The sequence below is a fragment of the Archocentrus centrarchus genome, chromosome 17 (assembly GCF_007364275.1).
Source record: "Archocentrus centrarchus isolate MPI-CPG fArcCen1 chromosome 17, fArcCen1, whole genome shotgun sequence".
NCBI classification, from domain to species: domain Eukaryota; kingdom Metazoa; phylum Chordata; class Actinopteri; order Cichliformes; family Cichlidae; genus Archocentrus; species Archocentrus centrarchus.
This window is the reverse complement of record NC_044362.1, coordinates 14361274-14383485: the sequence shown is the minus strand read 5'-3', so window position 1 is coordinate 14383485 and position 22212 is coordinate 14361274. Positions and strand designations below refer to the sequence as shown.

The window sequence follows — 22212 nt, the reverse complement described above, 5'->3', positions numbered from 1 at the left end:
TTTAGCCTTTCCATCACCTCTGTAAAGGTTCATCTTTGTCTCATCAGTCCATAAAACTTTGTCCCAGAATTTCTGAGGCTTGTTTCTGTACTTCTTAGCAGATTCCAGCCTGACCTTCCTCTTCTTCTTGCTAAGTAGTGGTTTGCATCTTCTGGTGAAGCCTCTGTACCTCAAGTCTTCTGTGAACAGTAGATTGTGATACCTTCACGCCTGCCTTCTGGAGGTTGTTACTGATGTCTCTAATAGTTGTTTTAGGGTCTTTCTTTACAGCACTTACAATGTTTCTGTCATCAACTGTTGTTTTCCTTGGTCTACCTGTTCCACATCTGTTACTTAGTACACCAGTGATGACTTTGTTCTTCAGGACATTTCAAACAGTTATACTGGCTATGGCCAATGTTTGTGCAATGGCTCTGATTGATTTTCCATCTTCTCGCAGCTTCACAGTTGCTTGTTTTTCACCCACAGACAGCCGTTTGGTTTTCATGTTGGTTACTCCTCTTAACTCTAAATGCACAGTCTGCACAGGCAAAACCCAAATCTGAAACTGAGTGTAGACATTCAGCGCAATTTATTGTTTGAATAATCAATCTAACAGGACACACCTGGGCAACAAAACAAACCTGTCAATCACGTTCCAATACTTTTGCTCACAAGAAAAACGAGTGGGTTCATGCGAAAGGTGCTATCCTCTGAACTGTGTATCAGATCCAGATGTAAATAGCAGGAAATAAGAGCTGAGCCTGTCTCATATTCATCTTCAAACCCAAATGTTTGCATTCTACAGTAAAAATAAAAGGATTGGCTTCACTGTTCCAATAGTTTTGGAGGGGAGTGTATATAGTTCAAACTGAGCATCAGAATGAGGCAGAAAGGTGATTTAAGTTACTTTGAACATGGTTGTTGGTGCCAAACTGACTGGTCTGAGTATTTCAGAAACTGCTGATCTACAGGGATTTTCCCAAACAGCCATCTCTAGGGTTTACAGAGAATGATCCGAAAGAAAAAATATCCAGTGAGCAGCAGTTCTCTGGGTAAAAATTTCTTGTTGATGTCAGAAGCGAATGGCAAGACTGCTCTGAGCTGATAGAAAGGCAACAGTAACTCAACCACTTGTTACAACCAAGCTATGCACTCCTGTCAGCTAAAAACAGGAAACTGAGGGTACGATTCACATGGGCTCACCAAAATTGGATAATAGAAAATTGAAAAACTATTGCCTGGTCTGATGAGTCTCAATTTCTGCTGTGACATTCAGATGATAGGGTCAGAGCTTGGCAAAAACCACATGAGAGCATGGATCCGTCCTGCCTCGCATCAGCAGTTCAGGCTGCTGGTGGTGTAATGGTGTGAGAGATATTTTCTTGGCACACTTTACACCCCTTTGTACCCGCTGAGCATCATTTAAATGCCACAGCCTGAGTATTGTTGCTGACCATCCCTCTATGACCACAGTGTACTCATCTGATGACGTCTGCTTCCAGCAGGATAACACACCATGTCACAAAGCTCAAATGACATGACAATGAGTTCACTGTACTCAAATGTCCTCTACAGTCACCAGATCTCAATCCAATAAAGCAGTGAATGCAGTTTAACCAGTGATGTCAGAGAGGTTATTAAAGTGAATCAAAAATCAAGCAAGTAAGAAATCTCAGAATGAAAATGGAAAGTATATTTCAAGTGGGTAAGTAAGATGGACACAGAGAAGTCAAGTTGGTAAGATCATGTCATGAAGTAAGAAAAGAAAAATGTTTCTGCACAGCATTACAGGATACAACTGCCAAAGCCCTCATACACACACTCACACACTAAGAAAACACTCAGGAACTGCACATATATACAATTTTTCAGATTACTTGAGTGTTTCCATTTTCTGTTCATCTATACTTGTCATATTTTACAGGGAAATACTGTAAATTTACCTCACTGCATCACTGCTTTTAAATGCTACTAACATGTTAATGCATGACTTATACTGAGGTAACTCAGGTGAGAACTCATTTTTTATAGACTTTTATGTGTTTATTTGTATATAATATAATATAATATAATATAATATAATACATCCATCCATCCATCCATCCATCCATTTTCTTCCGCTTATCCGGGGCCGGGTCGCGGGGGCAGAAGCCTAAGCAGAGAAGCCCAGGCTTCCCTCTCCCCAGCCACCTCCTCCAGCCCATATAATATAATATAATATAATATAATATAATATAATATAATATAATATAATATAATATAATATAATATAATATAATATAAAAGTTATATTGCTATACGGACATGTTGGGGCGCTGTAACCGCGCTGTTACACTTTTTCCGTACCAGAGAAGAAGAGTGGCCTCAGGGACGTCACTGGCCTGTTTTGGAGGAGTTGGGAGGAAGATGGCGGGGTCCAAGGTGAAGCAGGACATGCCTCCTCCGGGAGGCTATGCTCCCTTTGATTATAAGAGAAATCTACCGAAACGAGGGCTTTCGGGTACATACACCACACACTCACCCAGCCACATATCCAGATTAATTCAGTAGTTGTTAAATTCTGGACTTTTTGTGTGATATTTGCCGCTTATGCTAACGGGTTAGCATCAATACAAAGATCCAAACTAGGATTAAACTGTTTAATGGAGCTTCTTACGTTTGCCATGAAGAGGAAGCAGCTTTTGTAACAGCATGTGTTCAGCTGTACAGGCATTTGTGCTCCAGACAATATTTTAGTGTGGATTGTTATTGACAGGGTTACAGCGACATGCTAACTAGCTACCAGCGGCACTCGCTTTATTGCAGGTTCAGATTAATATGATAATGGATGCTGATACATTTATTTAATGGGACTATTCCAGCTGGTCTAGCATTGGCAGTTTAGTAGTGAAAACTATATTTAAACCAACTGCCCGGGTGTCTGTGCCCCGAGAGATCAAACTACTGCTGATTTTCAGTTAATTGATTAAGGGTTTATTGAGTTAAGAGGCTTTAATAAAGTACAGACCAGCTTCTGTTATCAGAGTCCCCAAATTTGTATTTTTAAAGCACAGAGCATTTGGCTATAACAAAATCTTTTTGCAGTGGAAATGCAGCTCAGCTTTTTTCAACCAGCAAATACAGTACTGTGCAAAAGTCTGGAGTTACCCCTCATTTCCGTATGTTTTGCTACGAAAATGGGAAATAGGTGCAGTCATTTATTGAAACATGTGGAAACATATATGGAAATACAGTCTGAGGGAAAATCAGAGTGTGTACAGTTCTAGCAAGCTTGAAAGACAATATTTGTTATGAGCACCTTTATTCTTCAACACAGCCTGAACTCTCTGAGGCAGCTTTCTTGTCATTCCTTTAAGTAGTCTTCAGGAATAGTTCTCCGGGCCTCTTCAAGGACATCCAAAGCTCTTCTTCGGACGCTGGCTGCCTTTTGTTCCCTTCTGTCAGGATGATCCCACAGTAATAGTTTTCAGACCTGCCACAACTGGTGTGTTTTTTGTGACTGCTAGTAACAAAGTACAATTTAAAATTGGTTCTTTGCTAAGTTGTCTGTTATGTGTAGACGTTGGTTCATCCCTTGAGTTAGGTGCCTTTTTTATGCTTGATCAAATCATAGGTCAGTGTTAAGAGGTTTAACAAGCAAAAACAACACTCCTACTTGTCAGGTACAAGAACTGGACTGAAAATGATCGAAAAAGCAGCCAGTTTCCAAAAAACTGCCCGGAAAGCCCAGAGAACCATTGTTCCAGACCACCAGAAAAATTACAAGAAAGCAAACTATAAAGAAAGGGTCAAGACCTTTGCACAGCACTGTAATTGGTGCAAAACTGGCTGCTGTATCAGAAACTGTCATAGTTCTCAGAGCGTGGACCTAGGTGATTGTAACATTATTTGCAACATTTCAAATTAAACTGGAAATAAAAGTTATCTTTGGGTGTGAACCCATAAAGAGAGTATGTGCAATCACTGCCAACAAGACTACAGGTCAGAATACAACTGAAACAAAAAACTGCAGAAAGATCTTCAGAGAGCAGCAGCGACAGACACTGAAGTTGAGGATGAAGGATTGAAGTTCAGAGACTCTTATCTAAACTGTGTTGCCTGCAGCTGAGTTGTAAAACCTTAGTTGCTTGGCTTTTGGCTATTAAGTAAAAATTTATATAAAGTATGAATTTAATATAAACACTTTAAATGTTGCCCTCTATGACTGAACAGCAGATGCAGAGAGAATGCAAATACATGTACTGTATATTCACATGTTATAAATTACTTTTAAATGTCTTATCTGAATGTGCATAACTGCAGTAAATCATGCAAATCGTGCTCAACTTCACTGCTACAGTGCTGACCAGGGTTAGTCAGCGTCCTGTGAAGTCTTCAAACCTTTTCCCCCCATATCACAGATTATGTGGTATAATCTGTGATACGTTAAGATTATAAGGCTTTGTGGGGAAGTACAGGCTACTTCATTTTAGTAGCACCTTTTTAAAAATAATGAGAAAGACCTGAAACAAGTCTCAACCAGGCAAAGAAGTCATCAGTCAGTGGTAGTGGTCTGATGGGTGTATATCACAAGCAAAGAAAAAGTATGCAGGCAGCTGAATGGCACTTTTATCAGGCTTTTCATTTATTCCCAAAGTTGTGGATGAATGTGATTAATCGTCATCAGTCTTTTTGAGTACATAAGATCATAGTTGAACTTCGACAGGTTCTGGTATTGTTAATGAGCAAATTTTTTGATATGTGTATGATACTGTCTGATAATTACATGTTGTATCCTGATGCCTTAGAGCAGCAGCCTCTCAAATACACCTCTGTGCATCCACGATTGTACCTGTAGTAAATGCTTTAAAACAAATATAAACTAACAAGATACTTATACCAATAATGTAGCTCACTCACACACACAAAGAATGTTTTTAAAATGTAATTCACATCCCAAATGTTAAAAATGTGCAGTAACATACAATCATGCTCTACTGCTTCATTCATTCCTTAACCTGCAGGATATAGTATGTTCGGCATTGGCATCGGCATCATGGTATTTGGTTACTGGAGGCTATTCAAGTGGAACAGAGAGAGGAGGTAATTGTGATTTGGTTTTTGGTTATTGGCACATCTGTGTGTAATGTTCACAATCTCAAATGTGTGTGTATATGTGTGTTGCAGGCGATTGCAGATTGAGGAGCTGGAAGCCAGGATAGCTCTAATGCCTCTGTTACAGGCTGAGCATGACCGAAGGTGACTGAACACTTTCATGCATGCTTATTGTTATTATTATTAATGGTGTTTAGAACCATAGATATTATAAAGGTTGGAAATAGGCCCTGTGATGTGTTGGTTAATAAAGTCCTGTTATTAACCAAACTGAGATTTTTCTTTCTGGCCCCCAAGAATTACCACAATTTACAATATGGTCTTAATGGTTTGTTCAGTATAACCAGAAACTAGTGGCTGAGCCTGTAAACTCACCAGGAAAGTGTTCACTGAGGTCTCTCTCTGAGGCGTGTGTCTTTCTGCAAGCACACGAGGTGCCTCCTGCTGTCCAGTAGAAAGAATGCAGATTTTAGGCACTTTGGGGATTGACTTCACCTTTTTTGACCCAGAAACTTCGTCCATCTTTTATACTGTCTAAGCTTAGATAGGTCAGTTGTTAAGTAAGAGCTGAATTTTGCCTTCTCTCTAGAACCTTACGGATGCTGAGGGAAAACTTGGAAGAAGAGGCAGTCATCATGAAGGATGTTCCCGGTTGGAAGGTAAAGAAATTACAAAAATTATCCTATTGCTCCTGCTTAATAATTTTTATGGACAGAATTTCTAGGTGTAGCCAAGTGACTGAAGGCTTCCGCCTTGGTGGCCTCAGAAGCTCATCTCTGCTTTTTGTGGATGATGCGGTCCTGCTGGCTTCATCAGGTGGTGGCCTCCAGCTTGCAGTGGAACAGTTCACAGCGGAGTGTGAAGCTGCTGGCATGAGAATTAGCACCACTAAGTCTGAGGCCATGGTCCTCAGCCGGAAAAGGGTGGAGTGCTCAGAGACGAGTTGCTGCTCCAAGTATCTCGGGATCTTGTTCACAAGTGACGGGATAAGGGAACGGGAGATTGACAGACGGAGCGGGGCTGCGTCTGCAGTGATGCGGATGCTGCACCGGTCTGTCGCGGTAAAGAGGGAGCTGAGTGTGAAAGCGAAGCTGTCGATTTACCGGTCAATCCCTCACCAATGGTCACGAGCTTTGGGTAGTGACCAAAGCACGAGATCGTGGATACAAACGGCAGAAATGAGCTTCCTCTGGAGTATTTTTCAAAACATCCAACAATTGTTTGTTGTTTTCTTTGTTGTTATATACACTTAATGTTTTCATTTGCCAAACAATTCAGAGAAGAAAAGGAAATCGTAACTTAAAATGTCATAAATTTACAATCAGTTGCACCAATTTTTCTTTTTTTGGGGTGTGGGGTGCATAAAATTAGATAAAATAAAGGATAGGAAAAAAACCCCAGAACTTTTCAGTTGCAAGGAAGTTATTTTTATAATAAATATTATTGGGTCCCAAAGTTACATAAATGAATTTCTAATTTACTGTTATTTCTGCCAGACATCCTCTGTGGAGCAGCCTCTGCTGTCTGGATCAAAACCCTAGTACATGTTACATTTAGTTATTACTTTTTGCCCCCAAAATTTTAAACAAGCACATAAATACCATATTTCACTTTTATCAACTTTTGGCAAAAAATATTGAAAATCTGAATACGTATGTCAGACCGATATTTGCTTCTGTTTAATTACCCCTGTATTAATTCTATTTATTTATGTTTCCTTTTAAAGTCACTAATATTTTCAGCATCTAGGCACTACACTTACAGTATATAGAGATGCTGCCTGCCATTAAGCAGCCAACAGAGGCAACGGTTAACTAATTTTAAAGCTGAAATAAAAACAGAAACATAAAAGTTAAAAAAAAATACAGAAATGAATGTTTGGGGAAAAATGCAAAGGCAAATTAATCCAGAAATACATAAAAATGAGCACATGAAATAAGAGGAAAGTAAATAAACAGGAGAATAAATAATGAACATCAGTGTTTCTGCATTGATGCAAACTGTCTCTTTAACTTGTGCAGGTTGGGGAGAGCGTCTTTCACACAGACCGCTGGGTCACCCCTCTGTCAGAGGAGCTGTTCAACCTCAGGCCCCGCGAAGAACTTTTGCACAAGCGTTTCGGCTTCTTGTGGTACGCTTGAGCACCAACGAGGCCAGCAGCATCAGGAGCTCCTCCACCTTCCACAGCTGGTACCACCTGGACCTGAGTGGTTGCTTGTAAATGTTCAAATTAAAGTATGTTTTTCTGTACCTCATCTTGGCTTCTGTCAGTTCTTTAATTAGGAGTTTCAGTGTTAGTGGAAATTAAAATTACTGTAGTGTACTCAAGTACACTCTCAATACTATTTTAGATATTTGTCATACTTTTGCTCCACTACATCTTACAGCCACTTTATTTCCCCACATTTCATGGAGTTATTAAACTAGCAACATACCAAAGGTATGTAAAACAGGCTACAGAAAGCACATTACGGCACAGTGCTAGACTTGTGCTCTAATATTAATTTGTACTTTTTAATACATAGAATTCAGTGTTCTGGCACAAAAGCTACTCAGTCTTGAGCTCTGCATTTGTAACATTTCACATCTGTGTGCAGAATACAGGAAGTAGTTCAGAAGTTGAAAGGTGAACCACAGTCTGATTGTCAGCTTTTATCAGACTGAGTGAGACAGGAAGCAGAGCTTAGGTGACTTTTTCCTGATCAAATTACCCTCTGAAGATTAAAAATAAAGTCTCATCTGTTTACCCAACTCATCTTCAAAACCTGCAATAACCGTGGTGCATCCTGTTAGACTGGTTTGTCCTAATTTGCAAGACAAACTGCCAGCCTTTGTTTGCATAGTGACCCAACCTGCTGTACTGCTGTGTATTCTGTTCTCTAGTGTGTAGTTAGCTACATTTACCACTGAGACTTGTGGTCTTAAGAGATTCACTTTTGCCCAACACATTGGTGCACTGATCAAATATTTCAACCTTACATCACAATACTCACAATGTAACCACTTTTTAAAAAAAAAATTATGTAGTTGCACTTCTACCCACATTTTCCTCTTTTTACTTTCACATTTCAGCTTCAGTAAGGAGCCATTTAAAGAGTGCCCTGGTTTAAACTTTGTCCAATGGTAGATAAGAGCTCTAGGTAAGGAACATTAAAATTATAAAGCTAAAAATATTTTCAGCATTTATAAAGGGAATAAACGGCTGATACATTTTTAAACATGCATTTGGGCTCATTTAAAAGGCGAGAGATCATTTATTCAGCTCTTTATTTCTGCATTGTTCTCCACAGGATTACACTGAACTCATTCTCCAGAGTACAAAGTGTTGCAGTCAAGACGCTGAGAACTGTTAAATCAACTCATTTCAAACTGTGGCAGTCTCAGTTTGTTGCACTGCTATACAAAAAGAAATGGCCACAAGTGAATTCTTTCAAATCAATCGGTTTTGGGTGCAGATTTACTGTCTTTCAGAAATTTAACACCACTGCTTCTTGATATATTCTTGCTGTTTGGGAGTGACGTGACTGCAACATCAGGAAACATTTCTCAGGCATCTGGAAGGTTCCTTCACGTCCATGCTTACAGTTGCCCCACTGCTCATCAGACCTGGAATAAGGCAGAGTGTGATCAGCCACACAAATTTTCACAGTTCTGAGCCAAATTGTTCAAAAAAATTGAGGCTTACCTGATTCAGCAGCTACACCAGTCCCTGCAGTCTAAACCCAGCTACTTCAGCTGTGATGAGATCCACTGGAGCCTCCAGTCAGTTCAGTCTAAAGAAAGAGAAATGGATGGTTTAAGCCTGCCAACTCATGTTTGAGAAGTCAAACTGCATGCAGCATTAATGAGGCTGAAACTCACCACTTATTCATATACAAAAGAAAAAAGGTACAAAATAGTGAATGCAGTCTAGACACCTTACACATGAATTAGGACTGTTGTGGGACATTACAAGAGCAAATTGAGGACTAGTGAACAGAAGTGGACTGAGCACAAGACTGACTTAAAGGACCAATGCATTTTTTGGTGGACTCAAGGTGGAGCACTATTATCCAGGAGACATAGAAACCACCCCACTGCCCAATGGACTTTAGAATCAGGTAAGAGGACTTGTCATGTTTGTAGGGCGACATCTGAAGCAGAGGACTAAACAGCGGCTAACTTGAAGGTATTCATGGCAACAATGAGAACTTAAGTTTCAAGGATGTGAGCAAAGCAAAAGGAGATTTTTACCTCACGTGCACTGGCCTACTTTCTTCACATTTGACCTAGGCAAGAGCAGCTTTCATCTCTGATGAGCACTTGTTGGTAGGCGCAACACTTCACTCTCCAAGGACTTGTAGGATTTTGAAGCTCTCTTGACCGCTCTTGAATGTAATGAAGCATGAACATGACCAGGAACCAACTTTCGTTTTCCCCCGTATTTCCATATGCCACTTTTTGGGACTACTTAAAGACGTTTGAGCAACAAACTTTAGTAGGCAAAACATTTGGCTAATTGATGGTTCAATATGTCACTTGACTTAGCTGTGAAATCTCAGTTTTTAAACAATGTCGACTTGAAGACATCCAGTAACCTTTTTCCTCTAGCTTGGAGAACTGAGGACTAGACTGCCAATCTAACTTATCCACAGGTAAGTAATTTCATTGTATCAAGCAGGTGATTTAGTTCTCACGCAGCATTACATTAACATAATGAACCTACAGCACTCAGCTTAACTCCCCCATGCGGTTGTTTTAAGAGGCAACAATCATGGTCATTTTCCACAGTTTGTTTAATAGGCTCCATGAAGCCAAACTGACAAAAAAAAGTTGATCATACAAAGAACAAAAAGTACAAAACTGTTCCCGGTCTGATATATATAGCTTTAGGGAAACAAAGTTACATTTCTCGATCACTTTAAACAAGATTAGTCCATTTTACAGCACATTAAAAATGCAGATGTTGAGCAGAGCACAGAAGATACCTTGGACAGACTGTAGCATGCTGCAATTTGCAACTTCATGAACAGCCGGCCACTTCGGATGTGTAGTTCACCAGTCTGAAAGGAATTCACTCTTTTGGGAAATTGAACAAACAGGAGCCTCAGCTAAACTAAGGTTTTTTGTTTAATAGTAAGGAATTTAGCATCAAGTCTCCCAAAGGTCTGTATGAGCATATATTTTCCTCACTCAGTTTAAAACCTGGCAGGAGGTAGGTCAGTCAGAGACTGAGAGGGGAAACAACAAACAAGCCCCATCAGATATTGAAATATATAAAAAGAAAAGGAATCAAATCAAGAAGCACTTTAAGTGCTGGACAAGGTTTAGAGCAATAGTAATGGCTGTTCAATAAAAAGCCATGTTGAGCTGTTTTATCCCAAGAATGGGCCTTAACAGTATCAGATTACAGATGTATTTAGTTGCACGATCTTTGAGGAATGAATGTCCAATCAAGCATGGTTAAAGTTCTTGAATTGTAATTTGTAACAGGTTTGTTAAGGAATGACCAAAACCCATTGCTACATTTTTTTGAAGATGCTGAACTACTACAACAGAACTACAGAACTAATGTCAGCAATAACACGTGGACATTTTTCTTGAGGAGCGCATCTTTGAAAAACAGCCAGCCAAGTGATGATCTTGAATCAGGGAGATGTTTACTCATGTGTAGCTGAGGATAAGAAGTGGGCACACAGGTAAAGACACTGAAAGTTCGAACACTGGAGTTTTAACAAATAATCCCCTTCAACCCACCTGTCTAACAACCCTCCCTCTCTTGTGGCACATGGGGCTCCATCAGACAAGATATGAGCAATTTGAGAATAAGGTGACATTCGGGAAGTGGTTTAAATCGTTTCCAGCCTCTTTGTCAGAGTGTGGAACAAAAATCTGGCAACTGTTTATAAAGAGGCATCAACTTGGGCTCAGGTACAAAACTGAGGTGCATACATGGTACAAGTCTTCATATGTTGGGGCTGTAAAATTGTGTGCAATTGTGTATGCATCTCAACCTGCTACCAGTACAACTAAAATCACATTTTACAACTAGGAGGTTGTTTCACTACGAGTTTATCCACTGAAATAACTCAGATGTGCTTTAGATTTTGAATAAAACAGCCCCAACATGAATGCACCCAAATACCTGAAATACATATTATTGATGCTTACCATAGCTGTCGTATCCATCGCGGTAGGAACCAGATCCTGAGCGGTCACCGTATCCACCCTGACCCCTATAACAAGAGATTTGGATTTAAAATGCATTCAAAATAAGTAGCACTAAACTACTGATTTTTCAGTTTACTTACCTATTCTCTCTGTAGCCACCTGAGGAATATCCTCCACTCCTGTATCCACTGCCACCAAAACTCCTCTCTCCACCCCCAAAGCTTCTGTCACCATAACTCCTATCTCCATAACCCCTGTCGCCACCATATCCACCTAATAAAAAGGCAAGGCAATAAAATTGCTTTGTTTAGTATTCTCAGGAGAGAAGAAAAAGAGCTAGAATTTTTAAATTTAAGAAAAAAAAACCCCAAGCAGATGCCCATTTCGCACCTCGGGAATAACCACGCCCACCTCTCCCCCTGGAGCCGCTAAATCTGCCGCCTCTTGGGCCCGAGCCGAATCCCCCTCTGGAGCGTCCACCCTTTCCAGCTTCATCCACCCGAATCGCCCGTCCATCCAGAGTCTGCAAAGCAAATATAAAATTTTAAACATAAAATTCATACATGTGGTTTTATCTTATTCACCCTAGAGCAAAAAGTCAAACAGCACTAAAATAAATTAAAATATTTTTACCTTGCCGTTCATGGCGTCCAGTGCATCCTTTGCATCCTCTGCATTATCGTATTTCACGAAACCAAACCCGCGAGATCTACCAGTCTCTTTGTCTCTGATCACATCCACTAATGAGAAAAAATAAATAAATCCACACAGTTAGCAAGATATCAGTCAATTTAGCAATAATATGCACTAAAAGGAGTAAAGTGAATTTTTGATTTACCCTTTTCGATGGTTCCGTATTTGCCGAAGGCTGCAGCCAGAGAGTCCTCGTTGGTCTCGAAGCTCAGACCTCCGATGAATAATTTTCCCTCGTCCGACATTTTTTTAATATAGCTTTAAAAAAAAAAATACAGATAATACTTAAACGCGTTTTTTCATAAATCCGATAACAATTTGTAATATATTCTCATCAAAGAAAAAAAAGCCACACCAAAAAAACCCCCAAAATCGTCGACACACGCGGTCAGCCAACATCCGCAGTGCTAAAGTAGGTCACCGGAGCAGTTTCATAAAATGGCGATCACCGATTGCGCAGTTATGACCCAATTACCTCCCTCCCTTTGTTTAATAAAGCATTAAATCTGCGTTTAGATTAAAAATGCCTCATATTTAGTAAGATACTGTCGACAGAACTCAAATCCAACTCGAGCTAGGCCTCAAGCCGGAAAACGTGGTGCAGTTTAATTAGCGGATTAGGTGGGGGGGGGTTTCCTTCAGCGCCATTTTGTAGCACCGAGCTGCTTTGTCTCGATGGCCTACTTAGCGGCAGCTCGACGGGCGGCCTGCTGCCTCGCTTTGCAGCTTATATAACTGCCCCAATTAACAAAAAAAAAGACTAGGTTAACAAGATATTCATGCAACTTTACACCAATTACATCGAAATCACATCGAAAAAGCCCATTTTAACTTGTATTAATGTTAACAATATTAAAAAAAAAAAAGCGATTGACTGTCGGTTAAAAAAAATCATTTTCATTAAATGTAAAACGTCAAACAGACAAAACATTTTTGCTATGAATATAGATGCACGTGTATAACAGCATATTTTACAAACTACATTGTGGAAAAAGAACAATAATGGGGAAGCGCTTACCTATTTCTCTCGCAGAGATACACTGACTGCTACGCGGCGCTGCGATGGAGGTCGAATGAGAAGGAGGGCAAAGCGCGCTCCGCTTTTCACTGCGCTGCGCAGTCGCTGCTTCTTCTACTGCTTTTTGGACAGCACACAGTCAGAAGGATCGCCCACAGCGCCACCGTTTGATCAGCTTGACGCAACATCATGCTCTTACCTTGGGCGTTATATAGACAGCTGTATCTCCTTTTCTTCTGGCGTCTGCTCCCTTTAGGGGTCGCCGCAACGGATCGTCTGCCTCCATCTCACCCTGTCTCTACCATCCTCTTCTGTCACATCAACCCTCTGCATGTCCTCTTTCACTACATCCATGAATATTCTCTGTGGTCTTCCTCTTTTCCTCCTGCCTGGCAGCTTCGTATTCAGCATCTTTTGTCCAGTATATCCGCTGTCCCTCCTCTGCACACGTCCAAACCATCTCAACCTTGCCTCTCTAATTCACTCAACCTGAGCTGTGCCTCTGATGTACTCATTTCCAATCTTTTCTGGTCACTCCCAATGTAACTCTTTAACTCTCCTACCTCCAGCTGTTGCTTTGGATGTTTGACCTGCTTCTTGCAGCTTCACCTTTCCACCTGTCTCCCTCTCATTCACACTCACGTATTCTGTCTTACTTCTACTGACTTTCATTCCTATTCTCTCCAGAGCACACCCCCACCTTTCCAGGCTCTCTTTCACCTGCTCACTACTTTCACAACAGATCACAATGTCATCTTTAAACATCATAGTCCACAGAAACTCCTGCCTGACCTCATCTGTCAGCCTCCGTCACCACTGCAAACAATAAAGGGCTCAGAGCCAATCCCTGACATGATCAGACACTCCTGGGCCTCTCCAAGTAATTTTCCCAGCAGAGCCCAATAAAGCACTCTGATTTGAATAATAATTTGTGTCTGATTTGACTTTTTAACAAAAAATGCACCCGCCGTTTTACAAATGTCCCCTCAATTTACATCTGTGGACATGAATAGCTCAACGGCCTGACGCAGGAAGCTTCATTCTGAGATGTTCTCTCTCACTTGGGCTGGAGAGCATCAGATTTCTTAATCGCATTTGCCTAAATTGCATGTGGGATTGCCAGTTGTTTGCAAACATATTAAACTGAAAAATATTTTGGCATTTCTGAGTATATTTGTGTCTTCAACAGAAACAAATTGAAGTTTTTTTTTTTAGCAGATCAAGTGAAATGATACTCTGGCAACAGCTTAATAATTGACCCAGAGATGCTTTACTTTCAAACACAATAACAGACCAAAATAATAGCCTTGCAGCGTAATTAAAAACATTCAGTGCAGTCAGATGAATGACAGTCCAAACTGCAAGTCAGTTTCATATGCAGTTAATGAAGAAAACGACTCAGCGGTGTTTGTTTTGTACGTTTCAAGTGCTTTGTTAGCGCGAAGCAGTCTGCGTGAGTCACGATGGCGCGAGTCGGTCAGGTGTGTGAGGCCAAAGTCCTGTTTGGCTGTGTGGGAGGAAGATTTGTCTGTACATGGACGTACAGTATAAGCAATGGAGTGTATTTGAATGTTGTGTGTGGGAGGCAAAGAGACAAAAAAGAACGTCTGTGTAGGAGGCCCAAAGCCCACAGCTGTCATCTGCACTGTTCTTGTAGAGCTAAAAGGGAACGGCTGAAGTGTTTTTATCTCTTGCTGAAAGTTAAATGAGAGGCTTGATACCACTCCCATAGTTGTATGTTAACCAGCATAAACAGCATGGCTGGCAAGACAAACTAATTCATCAAGTGTGTCCGCAGCGCTGGATCTGCAGCACAGACAGCCTTTAGGATTCAGTCATAACAGTACAAGATACAGCAGCCGTGTGCTGTCTGATCCCTGCAGCTGCTCTCACTGCAGCTGCACACTCGAGCATCACAGTCAGCAGAGCTGCACCTAAAATAACATCGACATCCATGCTGCAGTTCTGAGCTGTGTCTTGATCATCGTTTGATAGCTGAATAGGAGAGCAGGCCATGTGGTTTCCACGTGTCTGTTTCTGCGCTCAATTTGCAGGTTATGTAGGCTACACCTGAGCAAGGTTTTATGTTTGTCTTTGAGCAGTGAAGACATGCACAGATGTTTCAACTCTATATCCTGAACAGCTTTATATCCTGCTACTGAAGCAGGAGCTGTGATTTGTATGCTGTGAGCTCAGCGTCAGACATGTTGGATGCAGAAAGGCGACAGAGACAGAATGTGCAGCTGGACTGAATGATGAATGCTTCAGTATTTATGACATTTTCTCTATAAATTTTTCATGGTCATACAAAAAATTAAGCATCATTTTTTACACTGTGTACTTGTCTGTAAAACCCCACCAGAAAAGCCAATCTGAAACAGCCTTCTCCAGCCATCAGCCACAGAATAAAGTAGAAATGTTCAGCTGCTATCAGGAAGGAAGTGTAAGGAGTGTTGGTTGGCTGCACATCAGCGATGGTCACATGCTGCCGCTCACATTCTACTTCCTGTGCTTGTTGTAAAAAAAAAAAAAAAAAGCTTTTAGGGAGTGAAATTTATTGCGGTTTATTGGCTGAAGCTTACCGTCACAGCATTGCTCAGATTTTCTTGAAACCATCCGCTCCACTAAGACAGACCCCCTGAAACTCACGCAACTCTTAAAAATGAACAGAGACAGAACACAGAGTATTTGAGAGGATATAGGCATTTAATGTTTAAATACAGCATTAATCTTCACCACCTATATCCCCTGATCACATGATCCTCGGGGCAGATACGTGATTAGCCATGACAGTCAAGCAAAAAGGAGGGCCAGTTCAGTAAAATGTCCTTATAGCAACATAAGCAGCAGAAAACTGAGACAAATAATCCTGTGAAGTGTATCACACTAAACAGTGCCGACAACTGACAGCTTGCATTCATTATTTTCATCCAAAAAAAGCCAACAAAAAGCCACTTTAACAGATGAAGGCAACAATATTATGTATCCCACATTTTAAAAAGGCTCTTCTCACAAAAACTGTCAAATTTTGGATTTTTTTTCCCTTTATTCTTTGCATTTTTTTTTTTTTTTGCTTCCTTGTGTTTAAAATTTGAATACTTTATAAAGGAGATATTTTCAAGAATCATTATTTGCATGGAACAAAACACAGTTTCACATTCAAAACATGTACAATTAAGGCATCAGAATACATAGAGGAACGCAGAGAACGAAAACAGCAACACGAAAATATACAGATATATCAGAGCCTTTCGTGAGATGTGCTACATACTGTGACAGCGAGTGCCGTCGTCACTGAGGGACAGACTCAGACTACACGTCACACACAGAAAGCCACAGCAATCAGACCCCTTTGGGTGTTTCTGACATCTAGCTTCAGATTGTAGAAAAATACTAACAAAGGCTCTCCTTTTTGTAGTCCTGTATGTCAAGGTCAAAGGTCGGCTCTGGTGTCTGTTCTAGTGAGTGGATCTTTTACATTCAGAGATCAGGGATGATGGTGACGATTCTGGTATGGATGAGAGCCTTGAGAGAGGTGCGAGGTCTTGCGAGCCCTCCTGCGTAGACGTCTTTCATGCATCAAAACCTGGAGGTGTTCCAGCTTACAGTGCAATGTTTGATTTTCCTCTGTGGACGAGTGCGTCACGGGACTCTCATCAGCTACGTCACAGAGAAGAAGAAACAGGTCAGGCATGATGTACAAAAAAATAACTCCAACATCTAATCAGCCAATCACATGGCAGCATCTCAGTGCATTTAGACACGTAGACATGGTCAAGACGACCTGCTGAAGTTCAAACCCAATATCAGAATGTTTCTCTTACACAGTAAACAAATATGACCATTTGAATTTTCTAAACCATCAGTCAAAAAACTGAGAACGTTTCATCAGCTGTGAGGCATGTCAGCTCCTTAAACTGTGTGGAACTGATTGACAGATTAGCTGCCAAATTATTCTTCTGTTTGATTTCCTCATATTTTCAGCTCTAATTCAAACAAGAAACATGATCAGAGAATAAAAAGCTTAAACAGGAATCGTAAACAGTTGCATGAGCTGTCATTAATACTGCCTCGTAACTTTAGACACAGTAACAGTGTTCACACATGTGAAGACCTGTGCAACTGTTGCCCTAGTCTTGTGTGACTAAACATCAAGTCAAGTCAAAATTTATTTCTGTAGCACATTTTAAACAACCTCAGCTGACAAAAGTGTTGTACAGGTCATACAAAATATACACTATACTTAACAGTCACTAAATCAACAAGTTTCCAAAAATAGCTGACCTGGAGGTATGCAGAGGTGCTCTGTCCTCTGCATCACTGGCTCCTCTGCAGGGTGTGGAGTAGGACAGCGGTGTGGATGGAGGGAGCTTGGAGCCCCCTGGTGGTGGTAGGCTGCTCTGAGGAGGTCATTGAGGATCTGGAGAATAATGGCGACGCCACGTCGAGGATGACTGAAACCGCTCTGACTGCAAGGGGCCAGGGTCCCTGATGGGAGGAGGATAAGAGGAGAGCGGGAGAAAGGAGGATGGGGAAGAGAGGGGAAAATTACTTTTTTCACTTTTTCTAACAATATATATATATATATATATAGCGCTATTCAAATGAGAAAGTTAATTAAATTAGAAAAAGAAGCATTATAATTAAAGCACAAGGAAACACAGCTGAGGTACATTGTTGATTTATGTTAATTTGACAAAACAAAAATTGTTGTGCTCTTGTTGTGTCATCTCCAGAGCAGGTGTACCTGAGAAAGTCCCAGAGAAGATGCCAGGTGAGTGTCTCACAAAACTTTCTATGACAGCTCCTGGAGGCTTTGAAAGCTCTGCAGCGGATGAAGGATTCACAATACTCTGTAAGGGAAAAATATCCACAATAAGGAATAAGTGTTAGAAAGGTAATAAAATTTTTTTTCAAAAGACTACTGTGAAAATGATGTTACATGTTAACGTGGTGTTGCACTGACTTCTGCATTAGAATATGTGTGGCTAACCTCTGTGAAGGTTGGGGCAGCTGTGGGGCTCAGGGGTGCAGGGCTGGAGCTGATAGGACCAGCTGAACAGACTGGTGCAGTTGCTTGAAGAGGACAGCCGGGATGTGGAGAACCATAGCGCACAGATGGAGATGTAGGGGCATTGGGAGACATGTGCTCAGAGTGGGAATTAAGAAGAGAAGCGGGATTATGACAGTTCATGGCAGGGATGCTACTGGATGAGTCCAAAGGGTTTGCTGCAGAGTTCAGTGAAGGTCCCTGAGTGCTAAACTGATTTGAGGATAAAGAGTGAACAGAGTCCGGAGCTACAGATGAGGTCTGTGAAGAGGGTGAGGTAGTGGGTTTTGTGGTGGAGGTCTGCGCTGAGGCAGAGTGAGGATGGTTCATACTGCTGGCCGTCTGCATGCCAGTTTGATGTTCGCCGCTGAGCTGAGCCTTTGAATCCTGCTGCAGCTCCTTCACATCCTGTGCTGACAGCTGGAGCTCCACACACATCACATGGGCACCAATTCCAAGGTTAATGGTCAGAGGTGAGTGCCCAGACAGGAAGTCACTGATCTGTGGGGACAGACAGGAAAGTTTCACTCTTCTTCTCCTGCTAGTGTCAGTTTACTGCAAAGCCATCTGAAACAACGTTATAGTGATAGTGAAGAAAGCCATAATGGATGTACTGGATGTCACAGATGCATTGTTTCCTGTGAATTTCTCGTGTATGAATATGAATGGCTGAAATGATGTATAAAGAAGGAAATTACTATACACAGAAATATGTTTGAATTTTCTTTCCACTTCAGTTGCCAGAAAAAAAAAGAAAAAGTTTGTGAACATTTCATGTCTTTACTGCACACAGTGTGTAATAACTCACAGTGCAGGCTGGGAAAAGTAAGTGAACTTCTCACAAAGAGGAAACACAGAAAAGGACCGTGCAGGATGTGGAAAAAAAAAAAAAAAAAAAAAGAAGCGTGAGAAATTATTTGAAGAGGTGGACGGGTGGAAGATGAAGTTCAGACACACTGCCTTGAGTTATTTATTTTTTATTTCATATTAAAGGCTTATTGGAGCTGGTTAAAAGTTTACCAGAATGTAAAATATACCACTTTGGTTTGCAACAGAAAGGATCAGGAAAAGACGGAGAAGAAAGTTCAATAGGAGAGAGAGGAAAAGAAAACGATGAAGAGAAAGAGAAGACTGTAAAGGACATTTAAAGGCATGAACAGAAAGAACAGGTGGAAAAGAAGTGAAAGATGGATTAAAAAAGATAATATATTGTGAGCAAAGACAGTGAGAAGCAGAAACAGAGGTGTGATGAAAAAGACATGAATCATGAAAGGAGGCTCCAGCATTCTTCCTCCAGAACCCTCACCCCTACACCTTCTTTCCCAAACCCTAATATTGTATAAATAAATGTACTCCCCCTACAGCTGTTAATGTGTTATTATAATGATTATCTATGTTTGTAAAGCTCAGACCACATTTCATGAGTACTTCCTTCAGAAATCCTGATAATTACAGGGTCCAAAAACCTTTTCTCTTGCAGCTGCAACAGCTAATGATGCCCGTCTAGCTGAAACTTTGCATCTCCATACTTGGTGTTTGGATGAAACGGAAAAATTTGGTGTTCTTTTCATAGGCTGAGTATTTGATCTTAACCATCGTAACCCATTTATATCTCTCAAATCACACTCCATAAAATAAATAAACACTTGTGCACAATTTGAATTCTTAAAGGAGAATATTATTTCCTGCATTATTTCTACCATAGACTGTACTCTCACTGGCCACTATGTTAGGCACACCTGTGCTATGGCTTGTTAATGCAAATATCTAATCAGTCGGTCAAACTGAGCATCAAAATGAGGAAGAAAGGTGATTTAAGGCAAGGGTAAAAAAAAAATGCCTTGTTGACTGCTTTGAGCTGATAGGAAGCCAACAGGAACTCAAATAACCACTTGTTACAACCAAGGTACACAGAAGAGCATCTCTGAAAGCAAAACACATCAGCCTTGAAGTAGATGGGCTACAGCAACAGAAAACCACACTGTGTGGCTCTCCTGTCAGCTAAGAACAGGAAACTGAGGCTGCAGTTCACACGGACTCACCAAAATTGGACAACAGAAGATTGTAAAAACATTGTCTGTCTGATGAGTCTCAATTTCTGCTATGAGTCATTATTTGGTGTAAGCAACATGAACACATAGATCCATCCTGCCTTTTATCAGCAGTTCAGGCTGCTGGTGGTGTAATGTGTGGATAACACTTAGACCCCTTAGCACCATCTGAGCGTTGTGTTAAACACCACAGCCTTCCTGAGTATTGTTGCTGACCGTGTTCATCCCTTTATGGCCACAGTGTTCCCATCTTCTAATGGCTGCTTCCAGCAGGATAACACATCATGTCACAAAGCTCAAATCATCTCAAACTGATTTATTGAACATGACAATGAGTTCACTGTACTCAAATGACCTACACAGTCACCAGATCTCAATCCAAAAGAGCAACTTTGGGATGTGGTGAGATTCACATCATGGATGTGCAGCTGACAAATCTGCAGCAACTGTATGATGCCATCATGTTAATGTGGACCAAAAGCTGAGGAATGTTTCAGTACCGTGCTGAATCTGTGTCTCAAAGAATTAAGGCAGTTCTGAAGGCACAAGGGGGTCCAACCCAGAACTAGCAATGTGTACCTAATAAAGTGAGTGTATATAACAATATAATAGCAATATAATTATATGCAATCAGTAATTAAAGCATATAGTGAGAAAGAGATGATTTAAAACTCTCACCTGGACTTCTGATAAACTTTCCAACACATCCACCACAGTCCTCTCAGCCCTGCCCGACGAGCACTGTGGCAGCAAAAACAGAATACAGTCTGATTACATGTGTGGCAGTGTTACAGAACAGCAAGTCCAAGATGTGCATTAGTTTACGTACCAATAAACCAGCTTCAATGACCGGGACCAGGGTCAATTTGCTGCCATCTGTTACACCCTGGTCCAAGAGCGTCCCTGCAGTCAGGTGCCTAATTTATAATCCATATGAGATTAAAAAAAAAGGTCACCTCTAATCACTCAAACCAGCAGAAACACACACACATTAAATGCTCGGATTAAACGTAATTGCTTTACCAAAACTCCCGGAAGTGCACAGGATGCAGGGTAACACAACAACTCACCTGTCTTTATGCAGGAGTACGATCCTGTCTGTGTGAAGTCTGAGTTTCTGGGAGATGCGTGTCTTCAGGGCCTCCGCGGTCTCTCCTCGGGGGACGGTCAGCTCCACCGGGCTGCCGGTTGTGGAGGTAATGCACACGCGCATGGAGGGCTGACCGGTGGAGACCCCAGCCCCGCCGCTTGCATACTGGGAAGAGGCGACGCTACAGAGACCCCGCGGGGGCTGCTGCTCCATTCAGAAACACCGGCTGATTAAAAATCAGGCTCTGGTCGCTGGGATCATGTGAACCGAGACGTTGCCGTACCTCCGCTCAAGTCTTCACTGCTTCTCGATGTGAAGCATCTCTGAAACTACGACAAGCCGCAGACTGTACACCAGTTCCTCTTTCTCTCTGTGATAGGCGCAGCTCTACTCCTCGAGCGTAAAGAAACACCCCAACCCTTGGTAGGGTAAGCCCCGCCCACCCGGAATCACAACCAATCAGAGAGAGACACAAGACTACGGAGCCTGTATTGTCCAATCTGAAGGAACTTTGCTTCACAGGGCTCCACCCTGTTTTGTCCCGAACTCGCCATTCATAAATGATGCAATCCGCACTGCACAATTTGTACAGAATCACGTCAAAAAGTATTTTTTTTCCTCATTAAAACAACTGTTTAGTAATATGTAATATTTAAATTCTTGGGATTATTCACATCATTCAAAGACTATACCAGAGATGCCTCTGTACAGGCAGGGGGTTAGTTTTGACCCCCTATAATGATACTCCTATCACTCTTGGAGCTATATATCCATGATATAAAGGACATTATAATGCTGAATACTGACTAATTGGCATGAAAACAGCAACACATGTTTTGATGGAAAATCTTGAGCTTAAAGAACAAGAATAAAACATGAAACGCACATCATGGATATCTTGGTCTACATACAGTGGTATCAAAGATCTGAATTCATAAAAATCCCGAGAACTTTAATTAAACTTTGAGCCACTCCTTGCAAACTTATGTGTGTGAGGAGCTGAGCACCACAGAGTCAAATCTGCCAAGGACAGTCATCCATTCATTATTCTGTTTTTCCACCTCACAACAGGAAAACACCGCGT

At 41.2% G+C, this 22212-nt stretch overlaps 3 protein-coding genes across 4 annotated transcripts; 1 reads left to right on the top strand and 2 right to left on the bottom strand.

Annotated features, from left to right (window-relative positions):
• The first annotated feature begins 2340 nt into the window (after positions 1–2340).
• Positions 2341–7331, top strand: ndufa13 (NADH:ubiquinone oxidoreductase subunit A13). Its single transcript, XM_030750976.1, has 5 exons — positions 2341–2482; positions 4986–5064; positions 5149–5220; positions 5666–5735; positions 7098–7331. The coding sequence occupies exons 1-5, from the start codon at positions 2389–2391 to the stop codon at positions 7215–7217; spliced, it is 435 nt and encodes a 144-aa protein (XP_030606836.1). The 5' UTR covers positions 2341–2388; the 3' UTR covers positions 7218–7331.
• A 2502-nt stretch (positions 7332–9833) lies between these two features.
• cirbpa (cold inducible RNA binding protein a) lies at positions 9834–13060 on the bottom strand. Of its 2 annotated transcripts, none has more exons than XM_030751135.1 (7): positions 12938–13060; positions 12065–12177; positions 11860–11966; positions 11617–11749; positions 11367–11499; positions 11227–11291; positions 9834–10729 (listed from the first exon to the last, which is right to left on the bottom strand). In XM_030751135.1, the coding sequence occupies exons 2-7, from the start codon at positions 12162–12164 to the stop codon at positions 10716–10718; spliced, it is 552 nt and encodes a 183-aa protein (XP_030606995.1). In that variant the 5' UTR covers positions 12165–12177; positions 12938–13060; the 3' UTR covers positions 9834–10715. The 2 variants fall into 2 exon arrangements, with proteins under 2 accessions (XP_030606995.1, XP_030606996.1); XM_030751136.1 differs by having other exon boundaries at positions 11638–11749.
• A 2888-nt stretch (positions 13061–15948) lies between these two features.
• LOC115795771 (midnolin-A-like) lies at positions 15949–21516 on the bottom strand. The gene is made up of 7 exons (XM_030751847.1): positions 21109–21516; positions 20868–20955; positions 20717–20779; positions 17931–18488; positions 17685–17790; positions 17222–17425; positions 15949–16597 (listed from the first exon to the last, which is right to left on the bottom strand). Exons 1-7 carry the CDS (start codon positions 21339–21341, stop codon positions 16425–16427), a joined length of 1425 nt encoding a protein of 474 aa, XP_030607707.1. The 5' UTR covers positions 21342–21516; the 3' UTR covers positions 15949–16424.
• Between the last annotated feature and the right edge of the window lie 696 nt (positions 21517–22212).